This window comes from Stylophora pistillata, chromosome 4 (genome assembly GCF_964205215.1).
Source record: "Stylophora pistillata chromosome 4, jaStyPist1.2, whole genome shotgun sequence".
Classification (NCBI taxonomy): domain Eukaryota; kingdom Metazoa; phylum Cnidaria; class Anthozoa; order Scleractinia; family Pocilloporidae; genus Stylophora; species Stylophora pistillata.
In genome coordinates, this window is record NC_142522.1 from 23,808,995 (window position 1) to 23,830,453 (window position 21,459).

Consider the following 21,459-nt stretch of genomic DNA (forward strand, 5'->3'; position numbering starts at 1 on the left):
AAGCGATCGACAAGGTAGCATTTAGACCATGCTTTATTTAATGACACTAACTTGATTTAGATCTCGGCTGGAAGGTTAATTTAACGTATTTATCTCTTTAAAATTGCCAGAGAGCCGGATACAAATATGGAAGAAAATGTAAATAAATGTAATCAAAGTCATAAAAATCTAACTTTAAAACACTTATATACATACATAGATACATACATACATACACACATACATACTTTATTTATTTTAGAAGCAGACTATATACACTGACAAGGAAAGGGAAAAAGATGCTTCTAGAAAAGGAAGTTAAAAGGTCATCCTATGTGAAAACTCCTTAAAATATGTCTAAATGAAAATAAAATACTTAGTTACAATGAAATATCTGGGTACAATTTAAGCTAAGATTAAAATGCTGAACGTTATCAGCTTCAGATTATCAGAATGCGAATGTTACCAAAAGGTCGAGACAGCAGAAAGCAAATCGTTATATTTAAGAAGAGTACGACATTTTTTAATTTCGAAGTCAAGTTTCGATGTTACGATGTTACGATGTTATGATTAAGTGTCACTTAATCATATTAATTAATTATGCATGTTTCGCCTAGTTGTTATATAGGAGGGTCTTGATGGGGGTGCCTCGAAAACACTAAAATTTTTCCATCTATAACATCAAACAGTTAAATTTTAGGCTGTTGAACATCTAACACTAGAAAATTCACTGTAACACTAAATTTGATACAAATGAAAGCGCAAATGGCTTAAAAAAGTGAAGATACTAATCAAGACAAACGTGGACATTCAACATGGAATAATACCTACAATTAATTTACAGACAGTGTCATTTTGATTACAATTTTGGGTTTGTTCATTGCTTATGTTTCTATCATGGAAAATCATGGGAGACTATTTCTCTGCAGAAGGGTCCATTATGCTCGACAATGAAAATTTTCCTCTGTCGTTATTACACTTTTGCAATCTTTCATTTCAAAAATTTGTTTAATCAATCATCATGCTCCTTTTACCTACCGGGAAATAGGCTTTGCGTCCTCACTAGCCAATCCTCTCGTTTCTTAGCACATGTATCAGAAGCAAGCCAGCCTTTGAATCTGAACTCCCCTTGCCTTCCCGGGTCCAAGGTAGCGCTATTTTCGGGTTTTCATTTAATTGAATCTGGATCACAGAGTCATTCACAAGGTGATGTATATGCGCACGCCCGATCGTGCAAACTCTACAAGTCAAGGCGAAAATGAGCGCGAATGGCGCGACCAGACCTGGCGAGTGTTGTTGTGTGGGGGTAGGAGGCGTGATCGTCATCATCTATATCGCTGCCTGAGTCGGTGTCGTATTCATCCACTTGATCTGGCACTTCACCAACAGCAACTATTTCCAACCGTGCTATCGTTCACAAACGTGATGCTGGGTACGTGCGAGTCCCCATCGTCATCTGTGACTTGCGGCATAATTTGTTCCATTCCTTCTTGACCTTCAACAGTTGAGTCGTCGTAGAACATTACTTTGGAATGAGGAGGTTGAGCGTGATACACTGCTGGTGGGAGAGCTCCGGCTTTGTCTTGTGTGGTTTCACTCCGCACTGTTCTCTGCCTCACAGGACGATATTTGTCCACGAACTCCTTCATCGCTACTTCAATTGGAGGATCTATCCTTGCAGCTGTTGGAGGCTTCATCACTTCAACACCTGCCAACTCTATACTGAACGTGCAAGATGGATACTAAAGGTGTCTCTTGTCAGTTTTGAACCATGTCCCACTTCAGGTGATAACCGAGGAGTTTGAATTATAACCATACAGTTAAAAACGTCTTCACTATCTTTTTATAGATAGTAAAACAGGACGACTCTGCCCAGGTTAGCTTAGAAGTGAGGATCTAAGATCTAATGCGCTAATTCGTCCGCAACTGTCTGACCCTCCACTAACATTCTTGACAATGATAGAAAGATGGCTGAGGATCTCTTTCCAGGAAAACAGAGATAACTTTCGTGAAAACGATGAAGTTGGTCATAACCGGTTTGGTCATTACAGTTTTTTCTTCGTACTCTCTCCTTTTTTGTTGGGAGTTGTCGAGTCTAAGCCCCTTACCTAGCAGGAAGTGAACATGGACATATAATTGAGATTCTTCTCAACAATGATTTTCACTTCACTTTATTGTATCATTTAACTTTTACAGTGAAACTAAGTGAAGCGTACCCCTCAAGATGACATTAATGAATTGATCATTTAGATATTGAACCCGCCAGTCATTTCAAGAATGCAACAATGAATTGATTATTTGATTATTGAACCCGCTAGCCGTTTCACGAATGCAATAATGGATTGATTATTTGAATATTGAACCTGATAGCCGTATCCGTTTTGAAAAGGCGCGGATCATTGTTCAAATCAGAAGTCCATTTCTGATTAGACCAATAAGATTATTCTATTCGACGAGGAATCCTGAAAATGAGCAAACTGCACTGTAAAAACACTACGAAAACAGTCGATCGCAAATATTTACGAAATAAAATAGTCTTGCGATGACTTCGCACGTAAAATATTTTCTTCGACCATGAATGCACACAAGAATTTCTACAAGTTCGTCAAGATGTAAATGGGGAAAAAAAGCTGTTGATAACATTCCATTTACAACATTTAATTTACAAGAAGTTCTACAAAACACTCGAACTCACCTTTCCCGCCATGAAATGGTTCCATTTCATCATCACGTGTTCGCATAATCCAATCCGAAATGGACTTCTGATTTGAACAATGATCCGCGCCTTTTCAAAACAAATACGGCTATCGGGTTCAATATTCAAATAACCAATCCATTATTGCATTCTTAAAACGGTTAGCGGGTTCCATGTTCAAATATTTAATTCGTTATTGCGCTCCTGACACGATTATCGGGTTCAATATTCAAATAATCAAATCATTAATGTAATCCTGAGGGGTACGCTTCACTTAGTTTGACGGTAAACGATTGAAGATATCTATCAGATCGTACCATTTTAAGCTTGAAATCGAAATATTCAATAACGCAGATTCTTTAAGATTTGAAGACGAAGTATCTCGGTACTGACAACATCTGTTTCAAGAATGGAATTTATTTTCACTACGACATAATTTTTCCCTACAGTTCAATAACCCTTGGCGCTTTTAAAACTCGCCTTAGTAACCTATAACTCTAGTTGTTTCTAGCAAGTGTTATTTCAGGCTTTGGTGTTCAGAAAAGTGGCCATGGAGACATCAAGCGCCTTCATAAATGTAGAGTGAGGAATTGGGGACTGCGTTCCAGTAAACTTGCTCGTGTGGCTTCGATCCCTGTAAGTGAGGATGTCCTCATGTTTGTGATGTTCCCAGTCATGGAACTGTTGGGCGTTGTCCAAGTCATATCCGTAGTTTGCATCCTTAGCGATGTCGACCAAGTATTCGGTCTGAAAATTTATATCATCGTGAGAGTCCTTCAGTTTATTCATCCTGAAATGATGAAGAAAAACAAATGGTAAACTTGCACCTTAGTATATCGCGTGACATGTTCTGTGACTGATCCGTTATGAGGTCACTTTTCGTCCATTGAATTGTTTTCCTGAGCTCATTTGACGTTTACAGCTCGTAACGAAAGGAAAGAAATACTTTCAATAGCGTGACCAAGGATTATCAAATACCTTCATTTTTGGTTTCCCTTTCAACAACAACGAAGCTGTTTTTCAGAAATGGAGATAAGTGAGTGCATTTTCATCGAGTGTGTTTGTCGTAACGTTAGAATAAAAGTATCAAAGGAACAATCAGGAAATGAAAACTCCGAGTTAAAAAAAAATTAACTAGGCCAAAGTAAACAAAACACGAGGGAACGATGAATGATTGTGGTTAAATCGATGAATCTGATTGGTCGAGCCGCGCTTTATTGAAGTCTCTCCGTGATTGGTTGAGAGGGTGACGCCTTTTTCCAAGAACAGTCAAGGAGCGTAGGAGAGCGAAATTAGTAATGAATTCTAGAGAAGCCATACGACAATATAGGAAAGAATTCTCTATGACTTATTACTTTGCGATCCATTTCTCTAGGTCCTTCTTCATGGCTTCCTGGTCAGGGAGTTTCAGCTCCCCTGTGATGCAATTCACAGTCCACTTGGCTTGTGCGTCGAACATAGTGAAGGTGTAGTACTGGTTCTGCATTCCGATATAAAAAAACTTGTTGTTGCCAGCCTCGGTCCACAGCACATTCTTGTACATGCCAGCAGGATACAAGATATTCTTGGCCTTCAGCCGAAGACGCTCCTCAAGGAATGGAAAGTGAAAGAGGTAGCCGGTGCACAAAATGATGGCGTCCACATCGGCAGTCGTACCATCCCTGAAGTGGACGGTTTTGCTTTCGATCTTGGTTAGCAGGGGTCTCTCAGTGATCTCAGGGGGCCACTTGAATCCCATCGGCCTGGTCTTGTAGCAACAAATGATCTTGTTCGCACCACATTTGAGGTTTTGGATGGCGATATCTCGAGCGGAAGAGCTGGAGCCAACTACAAGAAGCGTCTGACCTTGGAACTGATAAGCATTTCGGAAGTCGTGTGAGTGCATCACACGTCCAGGAAACTGCTCTATTCCTGGAAAAAAAGGGACGTTCGGCACAGAAAAGTGTCCACTCGCTACAATAAGGTAGTCATACTTCTGAACAGGAAGGTCTTTGTCCTCGACAAGGCTTTTGACAACTACTGAAAAGTCGTCAGTATCGTCGTCGTAGGTCACCTGGCGGACGACATGGTTGAAAAGGATCCAGTGTCGAAGATTGCCTTTGGTCCAACGACCTGATCAAAGGTTTAAGGGGAACATTTTTCAGATATGTGCCAGTAGTTGTCTTTCAATTTGTTAAGCTAAACGTAGTTCGTCTACAGCTACTTTTGCCCTCAAGAGATAGGCCTATTTAATGTCATTTTCATCGCGGAATTCGGAAAACCAGTCAAAAAGTTTAAACAAAGTTTTTGAAAGCGGGAGGAGAGCTAACAAGCGGGTTAGAGCTGTTTGAGGTCAGGGGATTTTTTACCTTTGAGATAATCATAGAGAACCTCTCTGGGTTGGAAGGATGGAATTGCCTTTCTGAAATGATCTTCGAACGTGTAGTCCGGATACTCTATAGCTTCCTTCGGAACATTAGACCAGAGGCCTTGGTACATACTTCCATGGACGGGTTCACCAAACTGATCGATACCTCGAACAAAAAATAGAATCAAATTATTGCATTGGGGTGTATGTATTTTTTTCTTTCAAATCATATTGTTTTCTTGAACAACTTTTTCTCAGAATGAATACCAACCAAGTGGACTATCAAGCCAGCGTTTTAAATCGGTTCAAAAATGTGGAACAAAAACATGGTTTCTTGCACTTTGCGTTCTCTTTGCTCAGATGCATCGCTCCTCTTCACGGTTTTTTTCTCGCGACTATCCCCGCGCCCTTTTAGGTGCGATCTCGACGCTGCGTGCTTACACGATAGTCCATTTTACAGTTGCTTGCTTGGTTGCCAAGCTTTTGAACAGGAGTTAGGCTAAGGGTAACCTTGTTATGATACAGATGTTACTGCATTTCAAATGTAAATTACTTTGTTATCATGCTAACTAGATACAGGTCTCTAACGCAACAAGGTTACCTTCAGCCTCACTCCAAATCAAAGGCTTGGTAACCAAGTACACAACTGTAAAATGGCCTATTGGCTCCTCCTCTGAGCAGCAAAACCTCATCTTCACTACTAAGCCTCAGTGACATTCCTAATCAAATTCAACTCCTCGTGTGACAGACAACACAATATGGGATGATTCGAAGAGTGTGTCAACGCGCCACCAAGAGAATATCAACTGATATTCTCTTCATGGTACTGAAAACTACTTACCAGTTTCCCAGGAGTATTTCCAGAGCCCTCCCCAGTCCGACTGCCTGTCGAAGCACACAATTTCAGGAATTTGTTTTCCTTGTTCTTTCAATTTATTGAAGTGATAAAGCACTGACATACCACTGGGACCTGCACCAATCACACAGACACGCTTTTCTTTGGACATCTTTACGTTTGTTGGTTTCAACTGTCGAAAAAAAGATAGCTTATTAAGTACTATTTTCAATTTGAATGTTCTGATTTATTTGATTGAACTGCGAGCAGATCCCATTCTGGTATAGAAGTTTTCATTAACATTTGTCTCACTTTCAACAGATGGCGCTGTAAATCAGTTGGTAGTGACGCCCAATCAGTATCTGGTGTCGTATATCAGATGGTAGTGACGTTCAACTAGTATCTAGGTAGGCAACTTGTATCTGGCTAAGAATCCCGTCGAAGCCTGGATTTTTTTAGGGTTCTTTTCTGCAGTTTCTTTAATCACGGCTAACCTGCGAGGATCATTTCCAAATTCCTTTTGGTTTTTTTTTTTTGAAAAAAAGAAAAGAAAGGTTAAATAGGATGACTTTGGTTATATCTTAGTATGGAAGTGACTCGCCGTTTCAAGATATTTAAGAGACCTACTGAAAATCGAGAAATGTGCAGGGTTCTCAATTGAAGCTGTAACCCGTCACACCTGTCAATGGCAAGTGTTGCGCTTTCAAAGCGCTTCGTAACTGAGTTTAGTATTAACTGTTAGTCGGTTTTAGTTTTCGAATTGAATAGCCTGTCAGCAGGATGACCGAATAATCGCCATTCTTGGCAACGTATCCGCAACGTTGAAATATGGCCACCATACCGAAGTTGTAAATTCTAGCCCAGGCCTCTGGCAGAAGTCGTCTTTCAACATGCTAAAACATGGTCGTTGCGAAGCGAAATGGGCCCAAGATACACGACCTTTGGTCATGTATTTTAGTACTACGCGTGAAAGTAGCACAGCAACGACTGAAAAAAACCTAGGAGAACCCTGATGAGGCACATTGTCATAAAATTGAAAACCTTCATATTTTTCCCAGATACTTTATGGTGAACTTAGAAACGTGGTAGGATTTTTTTTCGAGATTTGCCTCTTTCATCTGGAAAATCCACGAAAACTGAAACGAACCTCGGTAGTCATGAAATGGCGGAAATCAGTGCCCGAGTAGAGGCAAATGAACTTTGCTCATAAAAATCGCAAAAGAAAGGAAACTCGTATTAATTTGGAAAAAATTGTATTGGAGAGATTGAAGTATAGCTTAAGTCTAAAACCGGAACACTTCAACTCATTTGGATCTCACGGTAGCTTTCGAAAATCACCCATATTACAAAATCCAAATATCGCATCAAATTTTCAATTATCATTTCCCCATGCGGTATAACTCAGAATCAGTTCAGGTCAAACCAGCAATAAGTGGAAATAGTAACCTTTTTTAAGGATGTAAAAATTACTTTCAGGGCTTTTCAGTGAAACACTCTTACAAAGTAACATATTCTCTATATTAGCTAAAGAAAAAGTTTGTTAAAATAGTTCTTTTTGTGACCGCAAAACCTTAAGAAGGTTACAAGAAAACTTTCTTTTGTGATTGAAACAATTTCTTCCTGCGTGATAAACGCTTGAGTATGTAAAATCTACAGTAGTATCAGATTTGAACTACAGGTATAAATGTTTGAATTGGGCCTGGTTTATACGTCGCGCTACAGTTGAATTTAATTCAAACGAATTTCAATTCGTCGTTCCGACGACATAAATCGTGGCTTGGTTTTATGCGTCGAAATTAATACGCACGAATTTGATTCTCTTCCCAAATGCAGTGCCTCTGGTCAAAGGTGTCACTCGAAAAGCTCGCCACGGGTCGCTGCAGACTCGCCAAAATAAATTAAGAAAATGTATGCATTTCATTCGACGCGATGCAAGTGCGACTCAAGTGCGACGGATAAAACGTCTAGGGCGAATTTAGTTTACCAGACGAATTTAATTCGTTTTAGACGTCGCGCTATCGTCAAATTTAATTGCTTGTGGGACCTTGAATTAAATTCGACTGTAGCGCGACGTATAAACTAGGCCTTGCTCTCTTTCAAGTCACAATGAAACTAAATTTTGCCTTAGAAATGTCTTTAAACCTAAGGTTACTTCCCAACCTTCATGATCAGAGGCCGAAAAATTCGTTTTTTCTTTTATTGGACTAAATTGAAGTGAGACATTTTTTCTAATTTATACAAAAAGAATAATTTAACAATCTCAAAAAGCGTCCGACTTTTTTTGGAAAATGTATTTTCAAATGAAAGTTAAAAGATCAGGAAGGTGTCATAACCTCGTAAATGGACAAACTCCCTGGGGGAATAACGCGGCAATTTTATGTTATTTGCATATTTTGTTTACATCGCACACTTGACAACATTCACACGTGGAAGTTCTCTGCTAGTGGAAAGTCATTTCACATGGATAAAAAACATAGATCAAAACTAGAGAGGAGTCAATGAGCAAAGAAGAAGAAAAAAAGGGCCTAAAGAAGAAAGAAATGGCACCATTTTGTGGGAAGAAAAAAGCAATCCTAGCACACCTTCCCATTGGTTCGCAGATTTAAGAGGCGAGATAATATCCTGTTGTGGCGTTAGTTGTTTACAAACTTTAGGAGCTAAAATCTCGCATTTCATTTAGAGAGATACACATCCACTTTGAGCGAATTTATAGGGTATGTAGATTTGACCGATTTTCGTGAAATTTTTCCAAAAATTCTAGGGATACTGAATGGCAAACTAAAGTGTGTCAGGAAATTTTGATATTTGAAGTATTTCTCACGTGGTGTCCATTCACACAACACGTCTCGCATATTGCACGCTGCTACAACTTTAGATGCGGATATTTAGACAACCCATCAGAATATTGGAGAAGCTGGCATGCTCTCGTTGACTGATGCGTTGTAAAAAAGACTGTGCAGCCATTTTGCTCGTGCTGCGGGATCCGATACCCGATAAATTCAATAGAAGGACCCTCGGTCGTTTCACGCCTTATTGGCTGTTCACACTCCCCAAATGGAAATATCGCCTAAATTATATATTATTATCGTAAACTGCATTTATTGAGCTTTCTTTTGATGTATCGTTTGTTAGGGTTTTCTTGAGAAATGAAAAACCCCAAACTAATGTTTTAATCCTCGAAAGCAGCACTATTTCCATTTATCATGACCTTGAACTGAACCGATTCTGAGTTATACCGCATGGGGAAAATAATAGTTGGAAATTTGCTATGAAATGCTATATGCGGATTTTGAAATATTAGTGATTTTCAAAAGCGTCCCGTGAGCTCCAAATTGAATGAAATGTCCCTTAAGCCATACCTTAATCCTTCGTAAACAAATTTATCACCGCAGTGATACGATCGAGCTCGCTTTCCTTTGCGCTCTTCATGAGCAAAGTTCATTTGCCTCTAATCATGGCACTGATTTCCGCCATTTCACGCCCATCAACTCCCGTTACAGTTTTCGTGAATTTTCTACGATAAAGAGACAAGCCTGGAGACAACCTTACCACGTTTCTAAGTTCACTATGAGACATCCACTATGAGACAACTCTGCCTGAAATATGAGGATTGTCATTCTTCGGTGGAGTTGCCACCTCTCGCACGTGAGTGTCCTTGCCTTCAGTATTGTAAGCATTACTTTCAGTTCATGCAGGGAGTAAGGTATCTTGGTGTCCATGATTTTGAGACGAAAATATTAAGTAAACCTGGAGAGATTGCCAGGGTGTGCTCAAGTCTGGCAATAGTCTCGTGTCCTCGGCACAACAAATCTTTCTTCGCACCCCTCACTGATCGACAATTTCCATTGCAATAAAACTGACCTCGAATGTAATACTCTGCTTTAAAAATCATTAATATGTGATGTCAGCTTGCGTTGCTTATCGTTTTTCCGATCTTTTTCTTTTTGTTACTCAACTTGTGGGACTGAATTGTTTTGTCATTCCCAAGTTGCTATTAGGGACTTAAAAGGAAACCATGACAGCAACAGCGACGAAAAGGCGGCGAAACAAAACTATTTAGTACTCTCAAAGTGGTCAAAATCGTGGAGGTGCCAATGGTCATTTCAATACTTTAGAAAAACAAAACGAAGCTTGAGCGGTAAGAAGTGCAAGCGATCGACAAGGTAGCATTTAGAATATGCTTTATTTAATGACACTAACTTGATTTAGATCTTGGCTGGAAGGTCAATTTAATTTAACGTATTTCTCTCTTTAAAATTGCCAGAGAGCCGGATAAAAATATGGAAGAAAATGTAAATATATGTAATCAGTCATAAAATCTAACTTAAAAACCCTTATAGACATACATACTATATACATTCATACATACTTTATTTATTTCAGAAGCAGACTATATTATATACACTGAAAAGGAAAGGGAAAAAGATGCTTCTAGAGAAGGAAGTTAGGAGGTTATCCCTATGTGAAAACTCCCTAAAATATGTCTAAATGAAAATAAAATACTTAGTTACAATGAAATATTTAGGTACAATTTAAGCTGAGTTTTAAAATGCTGAACATTATCAGCTTCAAATTATCAGATTGCGAATGTTGTAAGGAAACGTCAAGTCTATACTTCAATCGTGAATTATATGATTTTTATTTAAAAGTTTCCACGTGGCAATACCAAGAATAGCTTTTTGTTCAGATTCTGTAAAAATGATGTCTGGTGAGGCAAACAATGCCAGGGGATCAAAGACAAGTTATTTATGCACAGACACTGGCTGGGTGGTTGAAGTTAAAAAAAATATTATGCATACACGAAGTAAGAGGACAGAAAGGAAACTGTGATTTCTAACTGACCACACAATCCACTGTAAGAAATGATGTTAAAGCTGCATTATATAACGGATTATTCTGTGAAAAGGTTAATTGAAATACAAATGAATACAGATTTGTGGTTTGGTGTTTTCTGTAACTATCAAGGCATCTGGGTTAAGAAAAGAAAGTGGAAGAAGTAAATTGAAGACTTTGTTACCAGGAGTGAATCAGATATGTTTAGATTGCAACTGATAAGTTTTTCTTTTCTCTTTCCCATGAAAAATTCCTGAAATAAAAATATCACCTCATTTAGCGGTACGCAATTCAACATCCATTTAAAACACCCATTTCATTGGACAAATCGTCAGTTTCATGAGATGGAATCTACCAAGGTTTCTCTGAAGTTTTTCTTGTACAGTTCACTAGTGACCCAGAAAGGGTGTTCTACTGGTTCAGCGGTGAAGTTAACCTTGGGTTTGAATCCTTGAGATTACTTGTGTTAGTTGCAACTTGTTTAAGTTGCCTCCATATAATAATGAGGTTTGTAAGGTCTTTTACTTTGTTGTTGGTGTAGCTTGGAACTTCACAATGTCCAAGCTATTATTGTTCTGCAAAGCTCTTAAGGAGTAGGAGGGGGAGGTCAGGGTTAGGGTTGGGGGGGGGGTACAGTGTGACAACACTTCTGCTTGCAAAATAAAACAAAAAAACTCAACCCATGCAGAGGTTATCTTTTTTTGGCTTACATGTTAATTGTGTCAGGAAGTTGCTACATTTCTTTACCACTTAACTTCAAAATAGAGGGAGGTTTAACATAGTGGTTAGGGTGGATTTGACAGATAAAGCAGTCTTCGTTTAAGAGTAGAAGTTACTTTGAATGGCAGAGCAAAACCCCTGTCCCCTTTCCTTTACTCAGTTTGTTAGTTGTCAGATAACTGTAAGTGAAACTCCCACCCCTCCCTAGCTTTTCCTTACTTTTCTAATTGTATTAACCATGTGGTAAAGTCAGTGAAATTATTTTTTTGTACACCGGGTGCTGATTATCTTTTGGAGTGGAATCAGAAATTACATTTTTTAATGTGAATTTGATAGCTGTTCGTTGCCTCACAGAATGACATTTACTCAGAACCAAAAATAGAGTGGTGAAAGGTACCAGAATATCACTTATTGAACGTTTTGGTGTTAAATATCAAGGAGTATTTTTAAGAGTTGTGTTATATTTTAACCAGCCCGTAGGGCCTGTCAAAATACAAACAATGATTACAGATAATCTGGGATACTACACAACAAAACGTCTGATAAGTTATTTATTATCCAACTATTTTATTTCATGCGCATTTCTTAAAGTGGGAAAAGCGTCGCAGATAGAGAAGCGAAGCGCGCAGCAAATGAAAAAGAGGGCCCTATGGTTAATCAAATAGCAAAACCTGCGAAACGTTCCATGTACACCGTAATAATAGAATGAGAATCTCTCTAACCCTAAAAAAGCAGAGAATATTGATCTGAACGGAAATGAATTGAGGAGGCCAAAAACTAGAAAGGCGATCGAGAAACGGAAGGATGCTAAATCCGCAAAGCTTGCGTTTCTTTAAGAACTGTCTCCGGTTTCCCTTCATTACTCTGGTTATGTTGTCATTCAGTAACATTTAATAGTGTTTTGAAAATATAAAGTTGAGTGTACAAAGGCATCCTGTATACTAGGAACATCTGAACAACTTCTGATAGAAACAGGACCTGTGTTTCTCTTCCCTCCTCCCCAAGAAATTAGCGGGCTTGTGAACAGTGTTATATTTGTTGTAGGTCAGGTGAAAAATGTTTACGACTTAACATAAATAAGAAAGGGAGTGGTTTAAATATATTTTCAAGAAGAATGCTTTTGTTTAGTGATGCTGAGTTTACTTTTTATGGATCCTTTCCAAGAATAAATCGATTTGATTGTCTAACTGAGCTCGTGAAAAAGTTTGAAATAGTTCCTTGATGCGCCTACTGTTATCATAATCGAGCGTGATAGTGTGCTGGTAATTGGCACCCGATGAAAGTTTATTATTATTATCTATCAACCCGACTTTGACAGTATTTCTGCATCCCAGTCCTTCTTTAATGTACCTTTTCATTCCTTTTCGTCACCAGGAAACGGACACCAAATTAATTCGAATTTGTTTTTTCAAATCGTGCAAGTTGGATGATAAAGGTATCTATCTATCAACGGTTTTGAACCACGTCCCACTTCAGGTAATAACCGAGGAGTTTGAACTTATTACCAAACAGTTAATACCATTTTCGATATCTTTTTATAGATCGTAAACCAGGACGACCTTGCCCAGGCTAGCTTGGGAGTGAAGATCTAACGTGCTAGTTTGTCCGTAACTGTCTGACCCGCCACTAAAATTCTCCACCATAATAGAAAGATGGCTAAGGATCTCTTTCTAGGAAAACAGGGATTACTTTCGAGAAAAAAATTAAGTTCGTTATAACCGGTTTAGTCACTACGATTTTTTTTTATCGCATTCTCTCCCTTTTTGTTAGGAGTTGTCGGGTCTCAGCCCAAAAGCCCCAACGGCATTCTTCTCTACAATAATATTCACTTTGACTTTACTGTATCATTGAACTTTTAAACGAGTGAAGCTATATTTCAGAACCTACTACTTTAAGCTTGAAATCGAAATATTCAATACAACAGTTTCTTAAGAATTTGTTTTAATTATACGTAGTGTTGTGGGGTGAATTGAAAGTTGTTGTTTTTAGACTTTTCTGGTTAAGTCTTTTGCTTTGTTAATCCTTGCCTGTTGTGCCTACGTGTTGTTTTGGTAGATTTATGTTTTTTTTTGGCTCAGCTCACGGATTTCCTTGTTACCGTGTTAGACATTTAGACAATTAGACAGTTTCACAGGTGGTCGTGTTTGCATTGGTAAAGCTGACCTTGAGTTCTACCCACAGTGAAGTTCCTGTTTGTGTGCGGAGTTCTTGTGCGCAGCTGTTAGCGTTTAATTAGTTCCTTGGTGCTCGCCAAGTACTTCGGTGAGGGCCAACCAGTTTCCCCCTTTTTGCAAAATAAACGGATACATTGTGGAAACACTCATGGTCAGCTAACGCAAACACGTCTATGTCTGTGATGTTGCCAGTCATGCAGCTGTTGGGAGGAATCCAGGTCATATCCGTAGTTTGCATTCTTGGCGATGTCGACCACGTATTCGGTCTGGAAATTTACATCATTGTGACTGTCCTTCAGTTTATTCATCCTGAAAGATTGAAGAAAAACAAATAGTAACATTTCCTGTTACTGATCCGTTATGAGGTCAAATTTTTTGCTGCACTCATTTGAAGCTTACAACTCGTAACGAAAGGAAAAGGTAGTTTTAATACCGTGACCCAGAATTATCAAATATCACGTTTTGGTTTCCCTTTCGACAGCAACGAAGCTGTTTTCAACGTATGGAGGTGAGTTCCCTTTGAGTGCATTCGATTGAGTGTGTTTGTGGTAACGTTGCAATAAAAGGAAAAAAGGAACTAGTAGCGAATGAGACTCAAATAAAAAAAAAAGTAAACTGGGCTAAATGGGAAAACGCGCATGACAGATGAACGATTGGGGCTTAAGCTTTGAATCTGATTTATCGAGTTGTGCTTGATTGTTGATTGAAGTCTCCTCTGATTAGTTGGGATGACGACGGTTTTTTTCCAAGATCAGTTAAAGAGCGTAGGGGAGCAATATTAGTAAGGACTTCTAGAGAAGCCGTTCGATAATATAGGAAAAATGTCTCTATGACTTATCACTTTGCGATCCATTTGTCTTTGTGCATCCTCATGGCTTCCTTGTCAGGGAGTTTTAGCTCCCCTGTGATGCAATTGACGGCCCAATTGGCTCGTGCGTCGAAGATAGTGAGGGTGTAGTACTGGTTCTGCATTCCGAGGTAAAAAAACTTGTTGTTGCGAGTCTCGGTCCACAGCACCTTCTTGTACATGCCAGCAGGATACAAAATATTGTTGGCCCTCAGTCGAAGACGCTCCTCAAGGAATGGAAAGTGGAAGAGGTAGCCGGTGCACAACATGATGGCGTCCACATCGGCAGTCGTACCATCCCTGAAGTGGACGGATTTGCCTTCAATTTTGCCTAGCAGGGGTCTCTCGGCGATCTCAGGGGGCCACTTTAATCCCATCGGCTTAGTCCTGTACCAACAAATGATCTTCTTCGAACCACATTTGAGGTTCTGGATGGCGATATCCTCAGCGGAAGAGCTGGAGCCAACTATGAGGAGCGTCTGACCTTGGAACTGATAAGCATTTCGAAAGTCGTGTGCGTGCATCACACGTCCAGGAACTACTGGCACGTAACTGAATAATGTTCCACTTAAATTTTTGATCAGGTCGTTGGACCAAAGGAAATCTTCAACACTGGATCCGTTTCAACCATGTCGTCCGCCAGGTGACCGACAACGACGATACTGATGACTTTTCAGTAGTTGTCAAAAGCCTTGTCGAGGACAAACACCTCCCTGTTCAGAAGTATGACTGCCTTATTGTAGCGAGTGGACACTTTTCTGTGCCGAACGTTCCCTCTTTGGACGTAATTTGTTAATTTGTTAAGCTAAATTTGTTAAGCTAAGCGTAGTTCGTCCACAGCTACTTTTGCCCCTAAGAGATAGATATGTTTAATGTCCTTTTCATCCCGGAATTCGGAAAACCAGTCACAACAGTTTAAACGAAGTTTTTGAAAGCGGGAGGAGAGCTAACAAGTAGGTTAGAGCTGTTAAGGTGAGGAGATGTTCTACCTTTGAGATAATCATAGAGAACCTCTCTGAGTTGGAAGGATGGAATTGTCTTTTTGAAATTATCTTCGAAGGTGTAGTCCGGATACTCTGAAGCTTCCTTTGGACCATTAGACCAGAGGCCTCGGTGCATACTATCATGGACGGGTTCGCCAAACTAGTCGATACCTTAAAAAAGAAAAGAGAATCAATTTATTGCTTTGGGTGTATGTACTTTTCTTTCAAATCATACTGTTTTCTTGAACATTTTTTTTCTCAGAATGCATATAAACCAAGTGGACTGTCAAGCCAGCGTTTTAATTCGATTCAGAAATGTGGAAAAAAATATGGTTTCTTGTACTCTGCGTTCACTTATATCTAAGAAGCATTGCTCCTCTCTACGGTTTTTTTCTCACGACTTTCCTCGCGCCCTTTTTGGTGCGATCTCTCGACGTTGCGTGCTAAAGAAGAAAACGCTAAGAACAGATTACACAATTGGCTCTTCTTCTGAGCAGCAAAACCTCATCTTCACTACTAAGCGTTATTGACACTACTAATCAAATTCAACTCCTCATGTGACAGATAACACAAGATGGGATGATTCGAAGAGTGTGTCAACGCGCCACCAAGGGAATATCAACTGATATTCTCTTGGTTGTAGTGAAAACTACTTACCAGTTTCCCATGAGTATTTCCAGAGCCCTCCCCAGTCCGACTGCTTGTCGAAGCACACAGTGTCAGGAATTTCTTTGCCATGTTCTTTCAGTTTATTGAAGTGATACAACACTGACGTACCACTGGGACCTGCGCCAATCACACAGACACGCTTTTTTCTGGACATATTTACGTTTGTTGGTTTCAACTGTCGAAAAAAAGGACGGGTAGTATTTTCAATTTGATCTCAATGAATGTATTGATTGATTTGATTGAATTGCGAGCAGATCCCATTCTGGTATAGAAGTTTTAATTAACATTTGTTTTGCTTTCAACATGTGGCGCCGTAAATCAGTTGGTAGTGACGCCCAACTAGTATCTAGAGAGGCAACTGGTATCTGGCCAAGAATCCCGTCGAAACCTGGATTTTTTTGGGTTGTTTCTCACAGTTTCTCTAATCACGGCTAATCTGCGAGAATCATTTCCAAATTACTTTGGCTTTTTCGAAAAAAAAGAAAAAATAGTTAAACAAGATGACCCTGGTTATATCTTAGTATGGAAGTGACTCGCGCCGTTTCAAGATCTTAACAGCGAATTTCTGAGTTGACTTAGTAAAAATCGAAAATGTGCAGGGTTTTCAATTGAAGCTGTAACCCGTAACACCTGTCACAGGTGTCAATGGGAAGTGTTGCGGCTGTCAAAGCGCTTCGAGTAGAAGATCAATTTGTCTATTCATTGTAAATAAAAGAAGGACATTTAGAGGAGGTAACTGAGTTTAGTATTGACAGTTAGTCCGTTTTAGTTTTCGAAATGAATAGCCTGTCAGCAGGATGACCGAATAATCACCATGCTTGGCAACGTCTTGGTAACGTCTTTGCAACGTTGAAATATGGCCGCCATAAAGTAAATTGTGGCCCAGGTTTCTCGCAGATGTCGTTCTACAACATTCATGCTTAAACATGGACGCTGCGAAGCGAAATGGGTTCAAGATGACATTTGGTCATTTATTTTAGTATTACGCGTGAACGTAGCACAGTAACGACTGAAAAAAATCTATGAGAACTCTGATGTGGCCCATGGTCATAAAATTGAAAACCTTCATATTTTGTCCAGAGATCCGTTATAGTAAACTCAGAAGCATGGTACGGTTTTTCTTTTTTTCCAGATTTGCTTCTTTATTCCGGAAAATTCACGAAAACTGTATCGAGCTTCGGTAGTCGGGAAATGGTGGAAATCAGTGCCCGAGTAAAGGTAAATGAACTTTGCTCATAGAAAGCGCAAAAGAAAGCAAGGTCGTATCAATTTGAAAAAAATTGTATAGGAGGGATTGAGGTATAGCCATTTGAACTCAATTGGATTTCACGGTATGCTTTCGAAATACCTCATGTGTTTCATATGCCTCATATGTTTCAAATGCCTCATGTGAGAGGGGAGTGAGGGGGCATATTCGCGCCGGCGATTCATCTAATGACGCGCCATAAACCTCACACCAGGCTAGTCTCTCTATTAACCATGCTTAGAGCGAATGGCATAGAAAATAGGGTCTACAAGGTCGAGGTTTTGAAGCTTAAATGTTTAAATCAATCGTATCAGTGATGCTTTCCGTCTTCAGCGGTAAAGAACATTTGACGTACTGGTTTAAATGTTTGAAGTGTCCACTTTCAAGTCACAATAAAGCTAAATTTTTCCCAGAAATTTCTTTTAACTTAAATGCGTTCGAATGCGCAAAGAAAAACAGACGCCCTCTGCTAGCTTATGGAATGTGATTGTAAACAATTTCGCCTTTGGAAATGGTTGAGAATTTGGATCAAAAGCAGGGATAAAAAGAAATATACTATCGTTAGCTAAACAAGGTTAGCTTTCTGTATCGATTTCCTGATCGAACACGGTGGTAACTGCTAACGCGCTTAGAATTCCAGATTTAACCGCGGAATGCCTAATTAGATCTTGTCGTGACGTATATTGACGACGCTGCATTTTTCATAAATTTCAGCCTGGTTTTTCCTTGCAGAAATGAAAAACCCCAAACTAATTTTTCAATCCTCGAAAACAACACTATTTCCATTTATCCCGAGCTTGACCTGAAACTGATTCTGAGTTATACTACATGGGGAAAATAATAATTGGAAATTTGCTACGAAATGCTACATGTGGATTTTGAAATATTAGTGATTTTCAAGAGCGTCCTGTGAGCTCCAAATTGAATGAGATGTCCCTGAAACCATACCTCAATCCTTCCTATACAAATTTATCTCAGTGATACGAGCTTGCTTTTCTTTGCGCTTTTCATGAGTAACGTTTATTTGCCTCTACTCGGAGCACTGATTTCCGCCATTTCACGGCCACCGACGCCCGTTTCACTTTTGGTGAATTTTCTACGATAAAGAGACAAGCCTGGAAAATAAAAAACTAACCACGTTTCTAAGTTCACGATGAGACATCTATGACTGAAATATGAGGATAGTAATTTTTTGGTCGATGTGCCACCTCTAACGTCCTTGCCTTTAGTATTGTAAGCATTACTTTCAGTTCATGCAGAGAGTAAGGTATCTTGGTGTCGATGATTTTGAGACAAAAATATTAAGTAAACCTGAAGAGATTGCCAGGGTGTGCGCAAGTCTGGCAATAGTCTTGCGTACTCAGCACAACAAATCTCTCTTCGCACCCCTCACTGATCGACAATTTCCACTGCAGTAAAACTGACCACGAATGTAATACTCCGCTTTAAAAATCATTAATATGTGATGTTACTTTGTGTTGCTTATCTTTTTTCCAATCTTTTTCTCACCTAACTTGTGGGACTGAATTGTTTTGTCATTCCCAGATTGCCATTAGGGACTTAAGATTACTTCCCACCATCAGAGGCCGAAAAATTCGTTTTCTCTTTTATTGAACTAGATTGAAGTTGGACATTTTACCTAACGTTTACAAAAAGAAAAATTTTAAAATCTCAAAAGGCGTCCGACTTATTTAGGAAAATATGTTTTCAAATAAAAGTTAATAAATGAGGAGGGTGTCATAATCTCGTTAGTGGGCGAACCCCTTAGGTGAATGTTTTCGGGAATTTCATGTTATTTGCATATTTTGTTTACATCGCGCACTTGACAAAATTTACACGTGGAAGTTCTCTACTAGTTTAAGGTCTTTCCTCATGGATAAAAAACAGGAGTCAAAATTAGAGAGGAGTCCCTTGGCAAAGAGAAAGAAAAAAACAGACCCAAAGAGGAGAGAAATGCCGGACATCGTTTTGTCAGGGAAAAAACCAGTCCTGGCACTCCTCTCCACGCTGGCATCCAAATTACAAACAAAGAAGTCGCCATCAAATCTATATTTGCCGTAAATAAGGTTAACAACGAGGTTTCCTTTCGATAAGCAACTGACCGGTCTTGACTGACAGAACATAGCCAATCGCCTCGAATCGTATGAACTCATGAATAAACCTACCCGAGGGAACTCATTTCAGCATAAGGGTATTACTTAAGCTGTCTGTCGATTAGCTGTTTTGCTTTCCAGCAGTTTCTCCAGCTTTACCTTTTTTGCCGCAGGTCTTTTCTTTGCCAATTTGCTCATTACTCAACGTTAAACAGAGCGAGATAAAAAAAACGTGACTGCTGTGCGATGCTTTTCCCGGGAAAATCTTGATGCATTGTCACTGACACCAGGAGGTCCCGTCTTCTCATTGGTTCGCGGTTTCAGGAGGCGAATCGTGATTTGAGTTTTTCCTTATTCGTGTATCGCGATTGAAGATAATCAAATCTGTTCATGCCCACGTGAGCTAGTTTTAGCGTGACTCGTGAATGAAGGGCTGAATTAAACGTGATTCGTGAACCATTTTGTTTTGCGTCATGAATTCCCGGCCTTTATGGTTTTGAAAATGTGCCTGTTGTGTACTCATTTAGTGGAGACACACACTCTTCAATTGCTTTCTTTATTCTGTATTTATTCATTAATCAAGTATCTTATAAGCTGGTACAATAATCTTACTTGATTACAGTACTTTCACATCATTCAGTAATCTTACAGTAATATAACTAACGTTAGTACAAGTACATTTACTATGTGTTCAATACACTACAGTGCCTTTTGTTCTCGAATGGTTGTGGTTAGGTTTTGACCAGAATTTTGACAGGACATGGAATTCAAATGAATCGATGAACTAGTTATGAAACAGACCACCGTGAATGGTCTTTGAACGAACTAGAAAAGGCATTACACCATCTTTTGTCACTGAAGATTGATATAGACCAGAAAAAGTGAAGATGTTAATTCGTAACTTTGGTATTTATGGCCACTGCCTCCAATGGAGGCGAAGCCACAGTGTTGCCCTGTTGATTGAGTGAGTGTAAGAAGAAAATACGAACGACCTCTTAGCTCACAACGAAGTCAGCCGAGCATTAGCCAATATTCCTTTTGTTTGTTTCGGAACATCTTCGGTCGTTCAATGCTTGGTGACCATTTCTTCGTATCGCTTCGAATGTTTCTCGGCGTTAGCAGGTGATCACACTGTTTCCCGGTGCAACTTTCTGTTTGTTTCGGAGTACTACAATAGAAGACAAGAAACAACTCACCATAATTTCAGGATGGCGCGTGGAAAAAACGAGGCTTTATCATGCAGAAATTGGCGCTTCATGAAAACTTCGATGAAAGTTTTTCTGAAGAGAGAGCCCCCGTTTAGCTCAATGGATAGAGCGCTGGACTGATGTGCGGGAGGTCGAGGGTTCGAGCCCCGGCCGGACCAACACTCAAGGTCTTAAAATAATTGAGAGGAATATACTGCCTTTCTATAACATCAATATTCTAGTCTAATCTTCTCGGATAGGGACGAATAAATGGAGGTCCCATCTCCTGCAGGGCTAAGGGTAGGAGACGTTAATTTCCCACGCACTGTGTGATGCATGTCCACCCCTGGGATGGGTGGGTTGTTGTCTTGCGTTTCATACATGAGCCTCTGACTCGGGCAATATGGGTAACCATGCCCCACCTAAAGACCTTAAACTTTGATTACTATTATTATTACTATTACCGTTTGAATCAGCGAATTATGCCCAGGACATCCGAAGAGAGAATTTTTGTGGCCACTGCCTCCTACAGGAGACGAAGCTACAGGCCTTGTTGAGATGAGTGAGTGAGCGTAAAATAGAACTCCGATCTTGACCCAATTTTGACCCGATGTTCCCCGTGCTACTTATCGTCTTTTTCGGAGTATTCAATCTTCTTATAACCCGATGTCCAACGTACGAGGCCTCCGAATTCTAGCAAAACAAACAGTCATACCTCTTTAGCCGTTTAGCTGCCATGATATGCAAGATATGTCTGGATGAAATTTAATCGAGAAAAAAATGTTTGTCCACTCGTCTAGTTTGGCGTACGAAAGGAGGTTTTTCCTCGTCCATCGGACCCCTTCTATTCA

The 21,459-nt window shown here is 39.6% G+C and overlaps 1 protein-coding gene across 2 annotated transcripts; it reads right to left on the bottom strand.

Moving 5' to 3' along the window:
• Nucleotides 1–3,073: 3,073 nt before the first annotated feature.
• On the bottom strand, nucleotides 3,074–9,710 carry LOC111335210 (uncharacterized). 2 transcript variants are annotated; one of them, XM_088756686.1, is made up of 5 exons: nucleotides 9,604–9,710; nucleotides 5,863–6,049; nucleotides 5,023–5,187; nucleotides 4,030–4,786; nucleotides 3,074–3,464 (listed from the first exon to the last, which is right to left on the bottom strand). In XM_088756686.1, exons 2-5 carry the CDS (start codon nucleotides 6,026–6,028, stop codon nucleotides 3,197–3,199), a joined length of 1,356 nt encoding a protein of 451 aa, XP_088612812.1. In that variant the 5' UTR covers nucleotides 6,029–6,049; nucleotides 9,604–9,710; the 3' UTR covers nucleotides 3,074–3,196. The 2 variants fall into 2 exon arrangements, with proteins under 2 accessions (XP_088612812.1, XP_088612811.1); XM_088756685.1 differs by lacking the exon at nucleotides 9,604–9,710 and adding an exon at nucleotides 6,169–7,147.
• Between the last annotated feature and the right edge of the window lie 11,749 nt (nucleotides 9,711–21,459).

What these genes read in the sequence shown, in the direction of transcription:
- LOC111335210 (XM_088756686.1), bottom strand. Translation starts at nt 6,028, where the DNA reads ATGTCCAAAGAAAAGCGTGTCTGTGTGATTGGTGCAGGTCCCAGTGGT. An exon ending in GAAATACTCCTGGGAAACTG is followed by an intron (nt 5,188 to 5,862) that starts GTAAGTAGTTTT and finishes TTTTTGTTCGAG; the next exon opens with GTATCGATCAGTTTGGTGAA. An exon ending in CTAGAGAAATGGATCGCAAA is followed by an intron (nt 3,465 to 4,029) that starts GTAATAAGTCAT and finishes TCATCATTTCAG; the next exon opens with GATGAATAAACTGAAGGACT.